At 36.4% G+C, this 22988-nt stretch overlaps 1 protein-coding gene across 1 annotated transcript in view; it reads right to left on the bottom strand.

The window, feature by feature from the left end:
- The window catches only part of RYR2 (ryanodine receptor 2 (cardiac)), a 592347-nt gene that overhangs the window by 349803 nt on the left and 219556 nt on the right, over positions 1–22988 (bottom strand). Inside the window, exons 17-19 of the mRNA XM_011935762.1 lie at positions 20055–20238; positions 17924–18059; positions 4350–4445 (exon numbers count right to left, since the gene is read on the bottom strand). Coding sequence (XP_011791152.1) covers positions 4350–4445; positions 17924–18059; positions 20055–20238 — 416 coding nt within the window. The remainder of the gene's footprint in view (positions 1–4349; positions 4446–17923; positions 18060–20054; positions 20239–22988) is intronic.

Genomic DNA, 22988 nt, shown 5'->3' with positions numbered 1-22988 from the left:
TGAATTTCTCTCTTGTTGCCCAGGCTGGAGTGCAATGGTGCAATCTTGGCTTACTACAACCTCTGCCTCCTGGGTTCAAGCAATTCTCCTGCCTCAGCCTGCTGAGCAGCTGGGATTACAGGTAACTGCCACCATGCCTGGCTATTTTTAGTATTTGTAGTAGAGACAGGGTTTCACCATGTTGGCCAGGCTGGTTTCAAACTCCTGACCTCAGGCGATTCTCGTGCCTCAGCCTCCCAAGTAGCTGGGATTACAGGTAACTGCCACCATGCCTGGCTAATTTTTGTATTTGTAGTAGAGACAGGGTTTCACCATGTTGGCCAGGCTGGTTTCAAACTCCTGACCTCAGGTGATTTGCCCATCTCAGCCTCCCAAAGTGCTGGGATTACAAGCGTGAGCTACTGCACCCGGCCACCAAATACTTTTTAATGTACTTTACAAATATTAATCATTTAATCCTCCTAACAGCCCTACCGGGTGGATAACATTATTGTCCCTGCCACTAAATTAGTGGCAGAATGTAAAGAATGGAAAAAGCAATAATTAAAAAAAAAAAAAAGTAAAAGGAAGGTGGAAAAAATAATTGGTGCTACTGTTCATTAGACCCTGTCTTGTCTATCCTTTGGGTCTAATGACTTCCAGTTTGCTATTTATCACAGGTTTTGACAAGCAATTCCCTGTCCTAGAGAACCTAGTGTTTTACTCTTTTTCTTTCCTCTAATTTGAACTCTTTGGTCACCAAAGTAATCAGCGGTGTACATATTTCTACAGCCTATGCATGTGGAGACATATATACATATTACACAGGATTTTTGCCCCTTCTTTCCTTTTTTCATTTCTTCCTTTCTACTTTCCTTTATCTTTATTTTTTTTTTTTTACAAAAACATATCCTATTGCACATTCTAAAAATGAATTTTCACTTAAAAATATATTCTAAATATATTTCAGGATATACATCTAAACAATTATTGGCAATACCTATAATATAGCTGAAAATATTGTTGTAATATAATTTAACTATTCACCTATGATTCATCACTTCGTTTCCAATATTGTTTTTTAAGGCAATCCTAGGCATTTTTCTGCATCTAGCAATGGTAAACTAGGTGTTTCAGGCCAGATGTCAACCAGAACAACCAAGGCACTGGAGACCTGCCAAGGCAGTAAAGACTAGAGGGGTCTAGATCCCAGGAAGACTTTTGATCCCTTTTCTACTCAAGAATTCTTCAGTTTGAATCTGCAGCTAGGGCACTAACAAGATGAGGAGAATGTGTGTTCAGCAATGTCAGAGTTATTACAGAGAGAAAAAAAACTGATGCATACGTATGCACTTAGCAAACAGCAAAGCACAATTGAAGTAAGTTATACACATATACACATGCATCTCATCATTGTTACTGCCTCTAAAAAACTAAGCAACACCACTTCCTCTGGGGAAAAAACAGTTTATTAAAAGCATAAATGTTAACTACAGTAGAAAAAATCGTTAGCAAAATATATTTTAGATACTTTAAAAACAGGAGCCACGAAGTATCATGGACATATTTCAAGTCTGATGCTAGGGAGCTGAGTTCTAACCTTCGTAGTAACAACAATTAATTGTAAGATTTCGAGTCAGTCATTTAAATGTTCTTTGCCTCAATTTCTTTTCCTCTAAAGTAAGAATGTTAGATTACACATTCTCTAAGGGTCCTTGTTTCCCTTGACTTTCATTATGTTATGTCTGAGCACAGGGCTTCCCTTTTCAGTAGGAATGCCTACAATCAACAGATTGACTGGAAAACGACAACAGCAAATAATAATTTGTATCTGATGAAACTGTGCCTATAACTGACCAAACTGAAGACTCTAAAAACACTAGACTCTCCTTGGTTGACCTTAAAGGATGCTTGGCTCTTTTCATGTCTTTTCTCTCTCTCTGGTTTCGAGTTAAACATTTTGCTGCACAGTTGATTCAGCCAGTGTTAACACTCTGCTCTCAGGCTGCCCTGTACCTATCGCTTTACAGATACCACTGGGTCCAGCAGAAATGAGCATTTTTTAAATGTCTTCTGTAGCTTCCCAGTGATTCTGGACACTTTGCCCTAAACATTTACCCATTTTTGCAATCTATGCCACCATCTTGTTCCTGATACAGGAGTTAAGGAGAAATTATTCAGGCAGATAGTGAGGGTACAGGAGTCCTTGGTAAGGTTTAGCTTTTAGTGAAAAGCAGTCCCCAAATCATTTTCTTTTCTAACAAAAAGCAGCCTGCAAAATCGAGCTGCAGACATAGACAAGCAAGTTGGAAGCATCCACGGGTGAATGCCAGCAGCTGTGCCAATAGGGAAAGGCCACCTGGGACTAGACATGTTCAAAATGGCGGCTCCATGTTCCCGTCTCCCTGCCAGCCACGTGTACAGTAAGGAGCAGGCAACATAGCACCTGCCAAGTGGAAAGCCCATTTGCCTAAGATTAGGGTGAGGTAGCCAGCCTTCCTGGCATGCTATATAAATGTCACACCAGACCCTATGCAAATCAGATACCACCTCCTCAAGCCTGCCTATAAAATCTGGTGCACTCTGGCGCAGGCCAGATTTCTCATTCAGGCTCGCTCTCTTTCTCTCTCTCTGTCTCTCTCTACTCTCTCTCTCTCTCCCCCTACCTCTCCCTCTCTCTCTCTCTGAAAGAGCTATTCTCCTTTCTCTTTCTTGTGCCTATTAAACCTCTGCTCCTAAACTCACTCCTTGTGTGTATATGTCCGTGTCCTTAATTTTCTTGGTGCAAGACAACGAATCTCAGGTATTTACCCCAGACAATGACTTTGCTTCAGTACCACTTACTTGGTCACTCTTTCTCCTAGTAGTTACAGGTTTTTCCTTGATATATTCTGCAATTAACGCCCAGTCACTACATTCATGTTATGATACTCTTAACACCCTCATCTCATAATTATTTTTGTTTTTATTATAACAATCTCCATTTCTATCTTACTTCTGCTACCCAATGATCTAGCAGTGCCCAAGCACTCATTGTGACTCAAATTTTTGTCCTCCACTATCTAAACTCTACAAATTTTTGTCCTCCACTATCTAAACTCTACAAATTTTTGTCCTCCACTATCTAAACTCTACAAATTTTTCTCTGTGACTTAAAATTACTCTCTCTAATCATAGCTGTTTCTCTGTCTCTATTCATTCAATTCCAACAAACCTGTCCCTGAGTGGGTCTTTATCATGCAAAAGTCGCAGAACTATTTTGTATGGACAGTGGTATTTTTTGAGTGAATTTTAACATTCATCCATCCATTCATTCAGCAAACAATACTAAACACCTCTAGGTGCCAGATGGTATGGTAGATCCGGAGAGAACAAAGATGAATGAAACCATGCCCCTATCTTCAAGAAGTTCATTACTAATGAAGGAAACTGAGAGGAAAAATAAGTAGCATAAGAGGGCATTAGTGATAGAGAAGGGTAAATAATGAAATACTGTGCAAACAGATGGAAAAGCAGTAGATTCATCTGGGTGTCACTGAGGCCATCTATGGCACTAGAGAGTTCAAACAATTATGTTTGAACTAGAGAGCTCTAACAAGTTCAAATCACCGATTTAATACTGATAAGTCCGAAATCACTGATAAATCATCACAGTCATTAATAAGTCCACAATACCGAAACAAAACTAACATCTTGTTAGAGACGTGTGTACCGAGTTGACTGCCTGTAAATATTTTACTATTACATAGACCATTTGTGAGTATTTACTAAATTTCCTTTAAATAAAATATTATGCTCTAGGATTTGGACAACGAATTTTCTCCCCAATCTATCCAACTAATCTTTCGAATACAAGGAAAACAATGAGAACTCCAAACTGACCTTTTTATTTATAGAATAGACTAGCAGTAATCAATTTGAAAAAGAATACGAATTCTGGCTCTTCAGTGTTTTTCCGGGCTTTATAAATAAGCTTTTTAAAATATAAATGGACATGATATTGTTAGATGACTATTCAGAAATGACAAATGAAAATACTAATGATTTTTCAATAAATAAAAATACTTAACATAATTTAAAAGGAAAACACTTAATATTACACCAAACATCAAAGTTTTTTGTTTTTGTTTTTTAGAAATGGGGTCTCAGTATGTTGTCCATGTTTGCATGCAGCAACCATAGTGCACTACAGCCTCAAACTCCTGGCCTCAAGTGATCCTCCTACCTCAGCCTCCTGAGTATCTGGGACTCGGTACACACCACCACATCCCACTCAAAGTTTTTTTTTTTTTTTTTTTTGTCTTAAAGGACATGAAGAAAAGAAAAATAGGAGTGATCTATCACAACAAGGAGAAAACTAGAAAACATACCCGAAGAAGCTTCCAGTCTTTCCAATCTGCTGATCAACCAGTCAAGGGAGCCGGAAAACTGAGCACAGTTTTTACGATTTCCTCTAATTAGAGCCGCTGCAAAAGAAGAAATAGATTCACCTTTATGTCATTTTCTAGCTTGAAAATTGAGATAAGCTAATAGCGGCCCTAAAATACTGGATCAAGAACAAAATATCTTCATGTTACATCTAAAACTTATGCAAACATATAGACACATACATATACAACACTGAGACATTAAAGACAAATTAATAATTATTAACTGAGACTGAAGAAAACCACTGCTCATTAGAAGGAATGTAATTTTGGAAAGTAAATTTCACATGGGGAGGTAACAATGAAGGGTAATGGAAAAACCAGTCTCCTGGGAGTTCCCTCACTTGGGTTCTAATACCCATTGCTTTTAATTAGCCATGAGATTAAATTATTCTGTCTCTCTCAAGCCCAATTTGCTTACCTATATAATAAAAAGACCAAATCAGTTTTTCTGAAAATGAACCACAAAATACTAGGAGATATAACCAGTAGTTATAACTCTAACAGGTATACAGAGAGATATAACTAAATGTTACGTTAAATAATGGATGAGAAGACCAATAGCCACTAACTTTGAAACTCTTTTATTTTCTTATATCATTTCCTTGGATTTAGAGATTCACAACGCATATTAAAGACCTGAAATTCTGCAGTAAAGAAACCGATTCTAGCTTGGCTCAGACTACTGTTTTCTACACTTCTTTGATTGAAGAACCCATTTTAAATAAAATTCCTATGTGATGTTTCTGATCTCTTTCAGCCTAGTTTATACATTCAATTTTAAACTTTAAATTTTTCAAAATCATTAAATTCAAAGCAAGCCTGGTAAATATTTTCTACTCTTATACCCCTATGTTTATTCAGAAACAGTACAATTGCTTACAAAGGGATGGCAAGACTTTTAGACAATATGACATTTAAAGAGAGAAATATGTCTCTATAAGAATAATTGCTATTGAAACTCTGGTAGGCCAGGCGCGGTGACTCACACCTGTAATCCGAGCACTTTTGGAGGCTGAGGCAGGTGGATCATGAGATCAGGAACTTGAGACCAGCCTGACCAACATAGTGAAACCCCATCTCTACTAAAAATGCAAAAAATTAGCCAGGCATGGTGGTGGGCACCTGTAATCCCAGCTACTTGGGAGGCTGAGGCAGAAGAATCGCTTGAACCCGGGAGGTGGATGTTGCAGTGAGCCAAGATCGCGCCATTGCACTCCAGCCTGGGTGACAGTGCGAGACGCTGTCTCAAAAAAAAAAAAGAGAGAAAATCTGGTAGCTGATGCAAGCTGTTTGAAGAAATGAAGTTTGAGGCTACTGCCTGTTAACCTTCTTGTTAAGAGTAGGAGGGAAAAGACTCTACAGTTACAGTGTACAATTAAACTTAAAGATGTCCTTCATGTTCCCTCTTTCCAAAAATAAAGAAATAAAGTTATTATCTGACCTGAGAGTAAGAAAAGAAACACACAGAAAAGACGCCAACTGCATGAGAAGAGCTTTTTTGTGTATAGAGCCTCCGTGACATTTGTACAGAGATTCAGAGCTAATACACTAATTACTCAGGCTCTCCTCTGGCTCTGGGTCCGGCAGCCTCCCCTAAGAGCCAGCCAGTGAGATATACTCACAGACTGCAGAGTACAGCGAACAAAAGATAGGGGTGGAAGATAGCAGAGGAACGAGAAGTACTATGTGTTAAGCAGAACTTCTAATTTTATTCCGTAAGAATATCTGTTCCCAATTTAGAACAATAACAATTAGGAAAAAGGACATGATAAAGTTTTTGAATTTTAAGAGTCCCTTTTGTTTAAAACTTCACTCATGCTTTTCATTTTATTTCTGATTTTGTAAAACTGATTTTATATATAACATATGTAATTATATATAGCTATATAAAATTATATAGAAGCTATCTATTGTATTATCTAAAATTATATAGGTTATATATAAAACATGTATCATTATCATATTATCTATCTAAAATGATATATATAACATAGGTGATTCTTGAAAGAAACTAATAGTGTAAGAATGAACTCTTTTAATAAGCCATGGGGCATTTAAGAAAATTATAGAGTGAGCCACAAAGAAAATTTCATTAAATTTACTGCAAACAGACGTGGTATAAACCATGTTCTCTGACAGAACTATGTCAGAATTTAGTAAGAAAAGCAGGAATGAAAATAAAACCAAAGCATATAAAAATTTAAACTCTCTCCTTAATAACTCTTGGGTCAATGATGGAATCAATACCATAGTATAAAATATCTAATAAATATCAAACACAACCAACAACCAATGGTAAATATCTAATAAATGGTAAAATATCTAATAAATACCTAACACAACCAATGGTAAATGGCCAAAAGTGTACTCAAGGCAAAATTAAACACTTTAATTGCTGAGCAGTTGGGTGAAAAATGGTAAGTAAGTCTTTTCAAATAGAGAAAAAGAACATCAAATAAACATCTGTAAAATAGAAAAAAATATATAAATAGCAATAAAAGTAGAAATGCATTAGAAATAGAAATAATTTATATAATAGTAAGATTGATCAAGAATACATTCAAGGGCTATTTTTTAAATATAAGCTGACTACCAACTACTACTTTAATCAAAAAGAGAAGGAAAAAAGGACAAAATTAAGAGAAGGGCATTACACCAGACATGGTGGCTCATGCCTGTAATCCCAGCACTTTGGGAGCCAAGGTGGGAGGATCACTTGAGCCCAGGAGTTTATGACCAGCCTGGGCCACATAGCATGACCCAGTCTGCACAAAAATTTTAAAAAAATTTTCCAGGCATGGTGGTACATGCCTGTGGTCCTAGCTACTTGGGAGGCTGAGGAGGGAAGATTGCGTGAGCCTGGAAGGTCAAGGCTGCCATGAGCCATGATATCACCACTGCACTCCACCCTGGGTGACGGAGTGAGACCCTATCTCAAAAAACAAAGGAATTATAAGCACAACCATATATAGATACATAGACATACAGATAGGTTTTTTTTTTCACTAAAACTGACCCAATAGAAGGGAGAATACCTAAACAGAATAATAAATCATGAGTAATATTGAAAAGCATATCAAAGACCAAAAGCTTTTTCACACATATTCAATAAATAAGTAATTTCTATACTACTTCATATGCTGCATAACAATGATTTGGTCAACAATGAAACAGATAAAATGATTGTGCCTTAACACCATAAAACTGTATTTTTACTGTACCTCTTCTATGCTTAGATACAAATACCACTGTGCTACAACTGCTTACAGTATTCAGTATGGCAATATGCTATACACATTGCTGTACATATGTACAGCCATAGGTTATGTAGCCCAGGAGCAGTAGGCTATCCCATAGGGCGTAGCCACACAGTAGGCCATCCCATTTAGCGTAGTCGTGCAGTAGGCTGTCCCGTCTAGCATAGCCACGCAGGCTACCCCATATAGCGTAGCCGCACAGTAGGCTAACCCATATAGCGTAGCTCCGCAGTAGGCTGTAACATGGAGGTTTGTGTAAGTGCTATGATGTTTGCAAGATGTTTTCCTTAGAACTAGTCCAATGAGTAAATGACACATGACCGTATTCCAAAGCCAAAAAAATAAGGAAACTTCTCTGATGATTTCACGAAGACAGTATCAGTGACATTGATATCAAACCACACATTACAAAACAAGAACTCTTACTTATAAATATAAATCCAAAACTATTATACAAATTTATATATTAAATTAAATCAAATTTAGCAATATAAACTTAGTATTTATAATTCAAATTTAGCAATACATTAGCAACATTTCATCCAAGTGGCGATTCATTCCTCCAAAGACATAAAAATATATCAGGAAATCTGTTAATGAGTCAAAGATAGAACAATCTCAATATACTATGAAAATATATACATTTCTTTTTTTTTTTTGGAGATGGAGTTTCGCTCTTGTCGCCCAGGCTAGAGTGCAGTGGCGCGATCTCGGCTCACTGCAAGCTCTGCCTCCCGGGTTTACGCCATTCTCCTGCCTCAGCCTCCCGAGTAGCTGGGACTACAGGCGCCCGCCACCTCGCCCGGCTAGTTTTTTGTATTATTTTTAGTAGAGACGGGGTTTCACCGTGTAGCTCAGGATGGTCTCGATCTCCTGACCTCGTGATCCACCCGTCTCGGCCTCCCAAAGTGCTGGGATTACAGGCTTCAGCCACCACGCCCGGCCGAAAATGTATACATTTCTAATGAAAAAAATTAACTCAGTAAAATAGTGTCTCCTGAACATCGTGCCTGCATGCATGTGCGCGTGTGTGTGTGTGTGTGCGTGTGTATGTAGGCGCATGTCATGGGTACCAATATATTTTACAGAAAAATGGAGTCTGTGAATTATTATAATTCATCCAGTCAGTTAAGAAGAAATAAGTTACGTGACTTTCTAAGTAATGGAAAAGTATGCAGAGAAATACAAGGAAGCTCATCACAACACTCTTTATAATAGCAAAATACTGGAATAGCCTAAGTGTGCCTAAATAAATAAATGGTGACATTCCTTCAGCACAGAAGTGTACATCTGCTAAAGCCTGATGAAGGTTTATAGTTACTGCCAAAGATAGAGGCCCACAACATAGAATTAATTGAAAACATCTGCCATAAAAGAACATTGATAGCATGATCCCATTTTTGTAAAGTAAATGTATCCACTGAATATAAGTACATGTACAGCATGGAGAAAAGTGTTTTTCAGAATATTTCTTAGAGAATGAGAACTGATATTTTGGGGAAAAATATCTTGATGAGGGACTGACATAGAAACAGAGACCCTGAGGAAGATTGAGGTTAGTGCGACTGCTTCCCCAAGTCAAAAAGGTACATTTTCTTATTCCAAAATAAAGTGGAAGAAGAATGGACCCAAGAGAGGGAAAAAAAAAGGGCCATGTGCTGTAATATGATCTTTCACAGTGACCCTTTGAACCTGCAATAAATTCTGTCAAAAAAATCACAAATGCTCAATAAGAATGGAAGTCAGGATGTGAAGAGGTGATGTTCTGTGGCTACAATTTCACTCTTGGAGAAAAAATAGACAACAATAAAAAAGCATAGAAGTCTGAAAAATTGTAACCAAATAAACCCCTGAAACATACCAACATCAAAGGAAAGTCTTTTGTCTATCTTAGTCCGTGAACCTGGAATTTGGAGCAAGATGAGCAAATCTTCAAGGGGAGGAAGGAATAGGTGATGTCTTGCTGCAAAGATGTGCACAGATAGGCACATACAATGTTATTCTGCAAGCATGCATGCAGGTGCGCAAAATGTTCTGTGCGTGTATAACGTGATAAATATTTAAGGCAACATTTTTAAAGGTTATACATTAAAATGAGTGGTGAAGTTGAAGACTAGTTTCCACCTTCCTAATTTTTCTTACTTCTTCCTTATCTAAAATGTATTAATTTTAATACCAAATAGTACAATAAAGTAAATGTCTTTCCAAAAATCAAACGGAAAACCATGGCATCAGTATCCGTAGTGGCTCTCATTAAGAGATGGTCTCCGAGCACCACTGTCGTCTCCCAAGTGCAACGGCAACTTCATATGGTGCGTCAAGTACAAAAACAAAAGACAAATGTTCTTCCCTAAAACTTTACAATACTCTTTAATCACTGCCTAATTAAAGACTAACTTAAGATCTTTTACCTTCCATATAGGTCTTTGTTCTCATATATTTAAGAAATGTCAATGTGAATGTATCAGGCACTACAGCTGGCCCTGTGAATATAGGCTCAAATAAAATGTGAATAAACACAATCCAATGACTTACAGGTCATCTTCTATGATATTTTAAGCTATTTTATAGGTGACACTCTGTTTTATTACATTTGATATGGTGTCTGTAACTTAGTAGGTATGGTATTTCTGAACATAACTGAATGAATAGATAGTGTCCAGTCTCCTATAAAATAAGAATATCAGTGGTTAAATAACTGCAGTCCAACTTAAGTAATACAAAAGAGCTTTGAATTAAGCTCTTAAGAAGGAAATGCTAATTCACCAAACCAGTTTTATTAATTTTAAATAACTAATTAAATCCCTACACTTTTATCCAATTAGAATATGAAAGTCATGCAATATTCACAATTAATAAAAAATGGTTTTTAAAAACAAATACACTATTCTGCATTTCTTTACTTTTTAACAATTTAGTTTCCCGTGGTAAGAATATTTAACATGAGATCTATCATTTTAACAAATTTCAACGTGCACAATACAGTATCAGTGACTCTTAGTACAATGCCATACGGTATATCTCTAGAACTTAATTCATTTTGCTTAACTGAAATTCTATATCCACTGATTGGCAACTACCCATTCCACACTCCTCAGTCCCTGGGAAATCACCATTCTGATCTTCTGATTTTTGTTTTGTTTTGTTTTGTTTTGCTTTTTGAGACAGATTCTCACTCTGTCATCCAAGCTGGAGTGAGGTGGCAAAATCATAGCTCACTGCAGCCTCGACCTCCTGGGCTCAAGTGATCCTCCCGCCTCAGCCTCCTCAGTAGCTGGGATTACTGGCACACATGCCACTGCATCCAGCTAATTTTTAAACTTTCTGTAGAGACAGGGTCTTGCTACATTGCCCAGAATGGTCTCCAACTCCTGGCCTCAAGTGATCCCACTGCCTTGGCCTCCCAAATTATGAGATTACAGAAATGAGTCACTTTGCCTGGCCCCATTCTTTAATTCTATGAATTTAATCATTCTAGATACTTCTTATAAGTGGAATCATGCAATATTCATCTGTTTTATTAGAATCGTCCTATCCCCGGAGGCTTCATGCTTCAATGTCTTTAAATTCTTGAACTCAAAATTTCACAAAAGACTAAAAAAAATCTGAGACTTACAGAAAAATTTAGATTTAAAGAAATTCCAAGAAATTACCTTCACTTTAAAAACTGACACAACAAATACTGATTCCCTGCTTGGTGTCAAGCATTGTTCTAGGTGCTGGAGATACAGAGCAAATGAAACAACATCCCTCTTGAAGTTTATATTCAAAGTTTGGAAACACTAAGTAACAGGCCCTACGCAGCACAGAAAAATGAGGGGCTAATTGGACTAAAATCTAGAAACATTTTTCAAAATACTGAGATTAACAAGTAGATGCTGCTAAGCCTGAAAAAAACCAAAACCCATTAAACTAACAAACAAACAAACAAAACAGAACACTTCAGAATGTACTGAAGAATCTAAGAAGATAATGTATTGAAACTTCTTGGAGAGCTTGGAGTGCTGTCCCTGCATTTGGGGATCTTGTAAACTGGAGTTTGAGGACTCCTACCCAGGGACTTGCAAGGGTGAGGGACAATGAGACTTACCAAGCTGAACATTTTAAAGGATGTGTCTTGTTTATAAGATACGTTTCTGAGACTTCCTGAAAAACAAGATCGGAACTATCTAGATGCACAAACATTAGAACAACACCTGATGTGTGTATGTCTAAAGCCCATTTCCTTATTTTTCACCTCTTGACTGCCTTTTCTCAATGTTTTATGGCATTTAGGGAGATCTGCCTCCCTGAGACACTGGGAAAATGGTCTGGATGTGCAAAAATAATGGCTAATGGCTGTATCCTTTCCAAGTCTTCAAACATTCATTTTGGCCACACTCAAAGAGCAGCAATCTATCCTTGTTGGTTTCATACTTTGAATCTTCAGAAAATGAGTATTCACAGGAAAGTTTTCCAAAGAGCCATTTCTCAGACATCTTTAGAAAATCATTCTGTCTTGTAAGCATCCCACAGATTAATCATGTGGATGTCAGAAAAGATGTATGAAAGCATGCCACAGCGATGCCTTTCCAACTATGAGTATTGCTGTTTCTAAGATCCTGAGGTATTCCAAACAGCAGGCTCATAAATCTACCTTTGTCATTCTCCACCTACAACACAAGAAAAATGCAAAATTGTTATAGATTCTCATTCCCACCTTCTTGGTTTTCTCTCCATGGAAAATAGACACACTGAAGAAAAAATACAAAGACAGTGGCTTATTTCACGTATAACTCCAGGAGAGAATCTATGGTCCACTTATTTGGAATAATGGGAAGGAGGCTTAACAAATTTGGAGTTAATATTCGAACCAAAGGTTTTGATAGCCAAATAAAGAAGGAAAGGTAGATACACATGTCTTACAGGACTCCAATTATTGCTGCAGATCTGAGACTTTTCCAGACAAACTGAAGTATATATTTAGGTATATATGGCTATCTTATGATTACAATGAATTCAGTGAAAAATATTGGCAGCAGATGGTTCTGAAGTCTTTTGCATGTCAAAATTCAACATAAAGTTGCATTTGTTACCTTTTTCTGGTCATGAAATCGATGCTCACTATAACACAAAAAGAAAATCATAAGAACTCAAAAACATTAAAAAACCTCTATAACTCTATCCATTGGAAACACCCCACCTCCCACTAAAATTACCACGTAGATTATGAGAAGAGAGTCTCTTCATTTGCACTAATATATAAATGTTTTGTTTTTTCTTTTTACTCAACTGTAATTAGTACATTCAGTTTTTACTTTTACTGTCAATTATCTGACATGAGATATATGTTAATTACTTTTTTCAGTTATAAAAGTAATGCATATTAATAGATTCAGAATAATGAAAAATAAAATATCAAGATCTCTCTCCCAAGTTGTAGCCCCCTAACTAGACAGAATCAGTGACATCAAAGGTGAAAGGAAGGGACAGACCAGACCAAGAACTCAAAGAATGCAATACAGAGAGGTTAGAGACAGACCAGCAACATCTGGTTGCTGGTGAAAGGAAGAGACAGACCAGACCCTTCTTCTTAAAAGAAGGGTGTAAACCAGGTCAGAGAGTCTCTGAAAGTTCATGAGAAGTGTGTGAGAGCTCCCTGAGGTCTGAGTAAAGACTGGAAAGGAGAAGGAGTGGAGGTAAAGAGATTAACCACAAATTTTACCATATGTGAATATCATTGATATCTGAAGTATTTAGCTGTATACCAGATGGTAAAGATGCAGATATGTGATGCTGTGTTCAAAAACGGGTAGAATAAGAGAATATAAAATCTGCAGTCTGAGGATGGTGATAAAGCAAACCTTGTTCCTGCCATCTTCCGATGAGGAAAACAAGAACCAGTATACACCTACAATAATCATGATTCTATGTGCTCTATTGGCTAATCCATAACATTCTTTGCTATATCCAACAAATCGAAGTCAAGTTTCTTTTCTAGGACATCTTTGTAAAGCGAAACAACAACAAGAAGAATTGGAGCAAGAGGTTGGAGACAAAAGCTTTGCTATGTTAACAAGGGAAAGGATGATAATAAGTATCCAAAATAAATGGGAATAATGATAAGAAGAACAATAATATGTGATGCTGAGCATTTTCTATACATTATAACATTTAAACCACCCAACAACCTTACGAGGGGAATGACTATTGCCATTTTACAGGTAATATTTATAGTAACAACAGGTGCCACTTGCTAGATGCCTGAATGAAAGGTCAGGTGTTTATTTTTCAAGAAAGGAACCTAATGAAAGAGGAGTAAGAGGTCCACTGGTTTTTAATACACTAAATTGATAGCCAAATCCACCCTGCTACAGAAGTCAATGGAAATCTCTGTAATGTATTCATTAAATAATTCAAGCAAATATTTATTGGCTGTCTATTCAAGCATAGTGCTAGGTAGTGAATAAAAGCATTCCGATTAGAATTCAGTTCATAAAACCCTTTGAATAAGTATATGAGTCAACATTTGGGATGGAAACTTCAGCTTCCTGGGCAGCATCCTCTATAACATTCATTCCCTGTACGACAGATGGACAGTCCAAGGACTTGACCCAGTTTCAAGAGTGGGTCCCTGATCAGTCAAGACCAGTGTTGGTAAAATTTCTCTACTCTTGCCAGAATGACTGCTTCAGGAATGGCCAGACACATTTTGGGCTAATGACATGCAAGGAGCACTGTATTTGGGGATTTTAGGAAATAGCGCACTCTTTCTCGAGGTATTACTTCTGCAACAAGCCCTCTTTCACTTTTCTCATGTCAGAAAGAAAGTACGCAGTACTAGGAGCTGATAGCAGACAGTTGAGGCCATCAAGAAAAGCCAGCACTGGAAGAAGATGACCCCATGGAAGGCAGAGTGGAGACATAAAGAAGCTTGTTCTGGAGATCAGATGGAGCCATTGTGTCAAACCCACTGGTAGATTGCGAGCTATGCAAGCCCCAAATCCCCTCTGTTGTTGAAGCCAGCTTGCGTTTGGGTATTCTGTTATTTCCAACTGAACACATCCCGATAGAAACATCACTCCACCTAAAGAGTTCCTTTCTCTTTCTATTGAAATAGGTAAGCCATTTTAAAATCACACCTCTAGCCATGTTCCAGCAAAAGCCAACCTCAAAAGTCATTAGGAGCAGGAACTGTGTTCATACCCACCAAGTCCCCAACACTCTGTAAAGTCTATTAATGTTACTTTTGTAGGTTCTAAAATCATCAAATTTAATCCCCATATAACTCTGTGGAGGTAAAGGGAGGACTGGCTCGAGAAATAAGTAGCTCAGAAGGATAAAGCTGAAGTGCTAACTTTTTGGCAATGGACTTTTTCTATGGTTCTATCAAAAAATAGAATTCTTTCTATTCATTTTTGTTACTCATGGATACAATACCTGTTGAAGGAACCAATTAACAGAGGCTATAAAAAGAGTTGATATGAAAAGTAAGATGCATATTTTCTAGATTTACCTACCAAAACAACGTTCTTTCTGCACATAACACTTTCTACCCTCAAACATACGTACATAAAATTCTTCTTTTTTAAATTTAGAGATGGTTGCCCAGGCTGGCCTCAAACTTCTGGCCTTAAGCAATCCTACCAGTTCAGCCCCCTACATAGCTGGGACTACACACGTGAGCCACTGCATCCAGCTAGTTTTTATTATTATTTAGAGGGTTTTCCTACGCTGCCCAGGCTAGGTGATGCAACTCTTTACTTAAGCGTCGAGTTTATCTAAGAAATTAATCTTATACCAAGTGAAGAAGGTAGTCTGTGGTGTTAAAAACACCACTGCACTTTAGTCTCTGCTATATTATGAAATTTAGTGCTATAACTTCTGCATTTGCAAAGAAATGCAGTCATTAGAATTTTGGCCTCACAAAATCTTTATCTCGATGATTACTGTGGGTAAAATAATGAATCCAAATTCCTATAAAACCTCAATATCCCTGGTCCTGTTCTCAGAAATGGCAGCCACATGTTACATTTTAGTCTGAAAGTACCAAACTGCAAGTGTTTAATTTTAATGGCATATCAAATAGCCCACCTAATGAAAACATATTAACAATTCTAATAGGCACAAGAGTTTTATTTGCTAGGTTGTATTATGACTCTATAAATTTTAATGACATTTAATTAGATTGCAAAGAACTTTCAAATATTTTGACTATCCTTCATTCTTTCCATTAAAAATGCATTATCTTTTTTTCTTTTTTTTTATAACGTTTTTTTGCATTATCTCCTTTCTATAGTTAGGTATACTTTCCTATTTTATCAGAACTTAAGTCATTTAATGAATACACATTTATTGAGTATCTTCTGTGTGCCAGACATTCAGTTAAATAACAGAGATACAAAAACCAGGAAGGTGCTATTCTTGCCTTAGAAATCAATCACACTTATAAGTAAATAAGAAATGTGACAACTGCTATAAAATACAGGTAAAACTTAGTGGCAAGAAACCAGAGAAGGAAGGTTTAATTATACTTAAGAGGTGGGAGAAACATCAAGAGTAACTTTATTTTTGTTTTTGTTTGGGATGGAGTCTCATTCTGTCACCCAGGCTGGAGTGCAGCAGCACAATCTCAGCTCACTGCAACCTCTACTTCCCGGATTCAAATGGTTCTCCTTCCTCAGTCTCCTGAGTAGCTGGGATTACAGGCTCCCGCTACCACTCCCGGCTACCCAGCTAATTTTTTGTTTGTTTGTTTCGTAGAGACAGGGTTTCACCATGTTGGTCAGGCTGGTCTCGAACTCCTGACCTCAGGTAATCTGCCTGCCTCAGCCTCCCAAAGTGATGAGATTACAGGTGTGAGCCACCATGCCCGGTCATCAAGAGTAACTTTAAAAGACAGTGACACGTGAACTGGGTCTTGAAGGCTATACAACAATTCTGAAAAAAGTGAGAGAATGTCCCAGAGGTATGATCTGTATGGAAAGTTCCAGAAACTGTGATGTGGCTCAAGTAAGGGGGTAGGGATAAGGGGACTGGGAAAATAGAAGGCTGGAAGGGTTAACTGGGGCCTCATATACCAGGGGCAACCAGGTGAACTTTATCTTCTAGAATGTTATAGAAATGTGAACACTGTCTAAACAGGGAAGTGACGTAACAGTTGCGACATACAGGATGAATCTGAGATTTTGGAGGTGAGGGTTAGGGTGGAGAAAGAGACCATTCCCCATGGTCTCTGTTTTTGCACGTCTTGCAAACAAGTCATTGGAAAACTTTGTTTCAGGAAATCTTTTCCAGGATGTTTGCAGCAAGAGGCCATGTGAGAGGGAGACATCTCCACCCACAGCAAAGGCCAGGCAGGCTTTCTGTCTAGTGTAACTAACTCATGCTCCCTGAACTCAGAATTCCTTTTCTGTAACTCAACCAGCTGCATGTGTAGGTGTCATCTGCCCCTTCACATTGTCCTTTGAGAACTGGGGCTCAGAGAATTGGCACTACAGCCAATCTCTACAGCTACAGCCATTTCTTTGACTACTAAACTGTCCCTCTTTACCCTAACTGCAGGCTAACTTACTAGCTTGCAAATACGGTAAAAATCTCACACCCTTTAGTTTTTGACAAGAGACAAGTAGAAGCTACAGGAGGTCAAAAATAATGAGGACTTGTGTTTGCAGAGAGCCCACAGGAACGCAGAGCAAACCACAGCAACTGTCACTTAATCAATGTCAGGCGTACTGAGAAGTTGCCAAATGGAGATCTTATAAAGAATAGAGAGAAGACTGGAGCAGATCACTGATAAGATGGGAATGGAAGGAATTAAGAGGGACCCTTGTGGAACTAACTCCAAAACCAAAAAGGAAATTTTTAATACATATCCATATAAACCCCCCTTATCTGCAAAGACTGCACCCTGAATGACTTTCACCTCCTTTAACCAAAGGCAAATCTACTTCTCTAGCTACCTTTCTCACTCAGAGATGAATTTTAATACTAAGCACCATTTGATTTAGCCCACTAAATTAAAATTTAAGTCTCAATTAGGAGGCATGTTATAAAATTGTTGTAGCTATTGTGATTTTTTTTTTAATTTTATTTTTTGTAGAGATGGGGTCTTGCTATGTTGTCCAGGCTTGTCTGAAACTCCTGGCCTCAAACGATTCTCCCACCTCAGCCTCCCAAATTGTTGGAATTACAGGCATGAGCCACCACATGTAGCCCATTTATGGACATTTTAAATAGACATAACTCCATTGTCGTGAACCCAATCATGCTTCTTACCCAGCAACTCATACAGAGAATTCAGAATGGATTTCCAAGACTCCCCTGCTTCTCGCCCAGCAACATCAGCGAAGTGTGCTGCGCTGCTGTAGACATGCAATCGGTCTATGCACTCGAGTACGAGGTTGATCATTCCCTGGAAGGTTAAAAGAAAAAGACATCTAAAATTGTCATTCTGCTTACAGACTAAAAATGCTAAGCTGATTTAAAAATAGAAGTCTGGCTGAAGGTTCACCTACTAATCATAAAGAAAATTGTGATCATTCAAAGGACAGGAAGACACACATTTGCATGTGAAATGAAATGTTCTTCAGATAATTCAAGTGGATTTTAAATTCTGAATGTCATCATCAAACAGCGGAAGAACAATCTACAAATAGGTACTTCATACTTATGGCATTCTATTGTTAAGTGACCGTAAGAGCAGATCCTTATTCTTAGATAGGCATTATTATTATTATTATTATTAAATTAAAGATATAGTAAATCAGGTAAAGCTCATGAAAATATATTTTTAAAGCAAATCAGAAATGCTATAATGCATTTTTGCATTATAATGAACTTTGTAAGATACAGCCTGAGATTGAAATTCTGCTTTATTTTTATTATTATTGGTAGATCAAGGTTGTAAAAAGTGTGGCAAACCACATAAAGAGCTATAAACCACTATCTAATCCAACTAACATTTCACACAGAATTTAAGAGATACCATGGACCTAAGTACATTTCCAAGTCGCCATCCAGATTGTCTTATATGAGAAGTTGGGAAAAAAACTAAATTAACGTTTTAATTTTTACAACCCAATACTTAATTTTTCTTCTTCCAGATATTAAATAAATGCCGCATTGTAAAAAAGTCTAACAATTTGGCATATGTGAAAGCTCCCAATAAACTTATCCATGTTATTATTGGTTTATGTTGATACTTTTTTGCTTTCGTGCCATTGACGTCTCCAGATAGGTCATTTCTTTTGAACACCCAGTGGGAATGTCCTCAAAAAGTTATGTCAGTTTAAGAGTTTCTGATGAGATATTAGAAAACAGCTTTAAAAGTAGACAGGGATTACGAGAACCTAGTAATAACACTTTTTGCTTTTGTTTTTTAGTTTTATTTCTCTCTGTCACAACTTTTATTTTAGGCTTTGGGGGTTACATGTGCAGGTTTGTTACGTGAGTACCTTGTGTGTCACGGGTTTGATGTATAAACGATTTCATCACCCAGGTAATGAGCACAGTACCTGATACGTAGTTTCTCGACCCTTGCCCTCCTCCCACTCTCCTCTCTCAAGTAGGCCCTGGTATTTATTGTTCCCCTCTTTGCGACCATGTGTACTCAATGAATAATCTGTTTTGTTACTTTTACAAAGCTAAGTATTTATTCAGAAAAAAATCATTATTCTCCATACAAGATACATTGAAAAGAATGGGAATCCAGCTGAACTAGCCTGATTTATCCCATCAACTCCGGTAGTCTCCACTGAAGCTTCTGACTATATTAGAACATTAGTTCTAAACATCATTTGGTCCTTCTTTTATTGTTTATAAAATGTGACACTTGAGTTCTTTTTAGCAGCGAAACTTTTGGTGTAAGACAATCATACATGGAAATGTAATAGATGCAAAGGGGAAGGGTAGGGTTGCTCTGCCCAAGTAGGGCCCCTGGAGCTCAGCCTACTCCGGTAGCCCTCTCTTGACAGCTTCCATCCCCAACACAACACTTCCTATACATCCCGGGCCATTTCCAAGGAGCACCCAAGAACCTGCTGAATAGTTTGAAAGCCCTGATGCTTTCTAAAGCCTGTATTCTCATAGACACTTTAAGATTCTTAATTGATATAACCCACATGAAGAGAACTTGCAAAAGACCAGGGTGAGGGCTGAGCAGAGAGTAAATGTCTCTTGCCAGGAGAATGAAAAGATTCATGTTTTTAAATTAATATTCATGGATAGTATAAATAAATAAAAACCATGTCTAGATTTCTCTAAGGCCTGTTTCTCCTGTTCAGTAGTATACTTTCTCCTCTATATTGCAAAATGCAAAGATGGTCAAATAGATGGAGAATTTTCCCAACCAAGAAGCTGTTTTTACAAGAGAACAACAGAAGAGAAATGAGTGTTGACAGAAACGCACCTCTTCCTGGAAGAGATTTTGCCGATTCTTCAGGGCTCGTAGTCTGTTCTGTTTGTCTTCATGTTCTAAATGCTCATCGGGGGGGTGAAAGTAGCCAATGAGATCCTGCAGACTTAGACTTACGGATTCTATAGGCAAATCGACGGTGGAAGCCTTCGCTTTCTTGCTGAGAGCATCAAGGCCCCTAAAATAAACCATAAACATTTCTCTATTGTCAGTGATTCACAACTGTATCATTTTTCCATTTATGGATGATTTCAGAGATTAATCTCTCTCCCTACACCACTGTAAAAGGGACATGTCAGAAAGGTCCTCCTGCTCCTCAAGCAGCGATAAGGAATTCTTATCCAAGTCAGAAACTGTGCAATGTCATGTTATAAAAACCAGTATCCACGGCCAGTCATCTAGAGAATAACCTTATAGGCCACAGGAACAGTGCCTACAAAACCAAGAGTTGAAATGTTCAGAAACCAGTTGATTTTCACTGGAAAGCTACACACTTTAAGGAGTCAGGCTGCATCTTCCCAGATTCATAATTCTGACATTTCCTTGTGGTTTGTTTTCGAAAAGGAATGCCTAAGTTTTCATGGACCCTAGCTTGCCATTCTGTTTAATTTCTGTGAGTTCAAAAATATATTGTAATGATGTTAATTTAGAAAATTTGCTTATTAATCAGTAAATATATATGAAAATGCTTTTCTATTATCTGAAAGAAATGCATTTAAAAATTATATTAACAAAAATATCATGAAGTATTTTCTAACCTGGGAAGAAAGGTACATTACTGGCATGTAAATATGTTAATTTGTTGAGCTTACTGAGATTCTCAGTTTTAAACTCATAGCTTTGAATGTATCTGAAAAGAACTTTAAAACATGATGTCTACAAATCAAAAGTATTTTGAAATAAAATGATTTTAAAAAGCACAATGCATACAATAAAAGAATGGGACAGTACCTCTACTGTAGTTGATACCATAATATTCTATAGCCATGACAAGTTGTTAATGCATAGAAATATTACACTTCCATTAATGCTCTCTGTATCAGCAAAACTGTATGGTAACATTTTATCCGAAGCAAATGTTTCTAATTTTCTGACTATGTTGGAACTTACATTATAAAACAATAAAATATTCATTAATGAGAATTAGCTTTGAACTTTATAGTTTTAAAACATTATTTAAAATGTGTCATCACTTCCACAAAGATTGCTAATGATTTTGGAATATTTGATTTCGGCCTTATCAAACAGTAGAAATAGTAAAACTGTACAACTATTTTAAAGTTTTTGCCTGAAGTTCTGTATCAGTTATATCAACTGATCTTGGGGGCAGAATTCATCTACCCCCAAGTTTTATCATCTCTATAAGTTTTTCTGTACTCAAAAAGCAAGAGTGACTTTTCAGTAGAAAATTATTTTTCCCCTTTAACAAGAAAATTTCACATGTAATGAAGTATTTTTCTAAACATTTTACCCCATTAACTCCAATTAAACATAAATAAATGTATAACAAATTCAAACTCAACTCTTCATAAGTGAATACAATTCAAAAATGATTCAGTATCCACATTTTCAAGTTTAAGTGAAAACAACAGTAAATGTCGGTCTTTAGGTTATTATATTGAAATAAACATATCTACCATGAGGAACATAACTATTCATTTACTTTGTAAGAGAAGTCTCTTGTCAGAAGAAATGTTGTCCAAACTTCTAAAATTATTAATTATGTTATGTTTTAGGGCTTTCATCTAATGAAGAGATGAGTATCATCTGAATTTATCAAGAACAAAAAATATAATCGGGGAAAAAAAAATCATCCAGAAATCCAAAAGTAGTAGAATCACACTCTGCCAGAGTAAAAATGAAAGCTATTAACCCTATGGCTACATTTCATAATTTAAAGATTAAACTATATTATTACCTAACAAATACAGGCTCCTCCCCTCTCTCATTTACTTCAAGAATATGTTTATGAATATATCCAGAAGAAAAATGAAAACATATATAGTATATATAAAATATATGATATGTTATATATATTTATTGTATATATTTGTTATACATTATATATAGCATATTAATGTGTAATATACTCTATAGTGTATAGCATATACTATATTATATAATGTATAATATATACTATATATAGTATAGTATATACTATTGTTAATTATACTATTAGGTAGTATAGTATATAATACATACACTAATACATACTATTAATTATATATACTATCATATAGAATAGTATATATAATATGTACTATACTATACATTATAATATACTATATAATATATCCATCATAATGTATAATTACATATAATATATATGTTTATACACTTCCATGTATACACACATATTATGTATTACTTAAATGCTCATGGTATTACTACTAGAAATAAACACACACATTTTATATATTTTATATATATATTTTATATACATATATATTCCATAATATATATATATATATATTCCCCACCCCCAGGCCAAAATAATAGAGCCCCCTCCCCTGCAGACAACACAAACACACACACACACACACGCACACCATACACACACAGACACACACTCAGTACTACCACCACCACAAAAGACAGAATAGAGGGGTCTCAGAATATAAACCACATAAGAAAAACACAAATGATTAAATAATATTGACTCTCTTTCTAAAAGGTAAAAATTTTAAAATTAGTCTCTTAATACAAATTAAGTAAATTGGCATTAATAAAATTAATAGTAAAAAATAACTCTGAAAAATAGTTGGGTGAAAATACTGTAAAAATACTGAGATTTTAAAGACTTGGTATTTTCACAAATGTGATAAAAGGAATAAAATTTTATTTAAAAGCATATGCTCTTTAAAATGCTCAGTAAGCACATAAAACTTTTCAAAGCTTCTGAACATATTAAAAAATCACATAAATTCA

Source organism: Colobus angolensis, unplaced genomic scaffold (assembly GCF_000951035.1).
Source record: "Colobus angolensis palliatus isolate OR3802 unplaced genomic scaffold, Cang.pa_1.0 Scaffold148, whole genome shotgun sequence".
Taxonomy (NCBI): Eukaryota; Metazoa; Chordata; class Mammalia; order Primates; family Cercopithecidae; genus Colobus; species Colobus angolensis.
The sequence above is the reverse complement of the archived record's forward strand: the minus strand, read 5'-3'. Positions and strand labels throughout refer to the sequence as shown.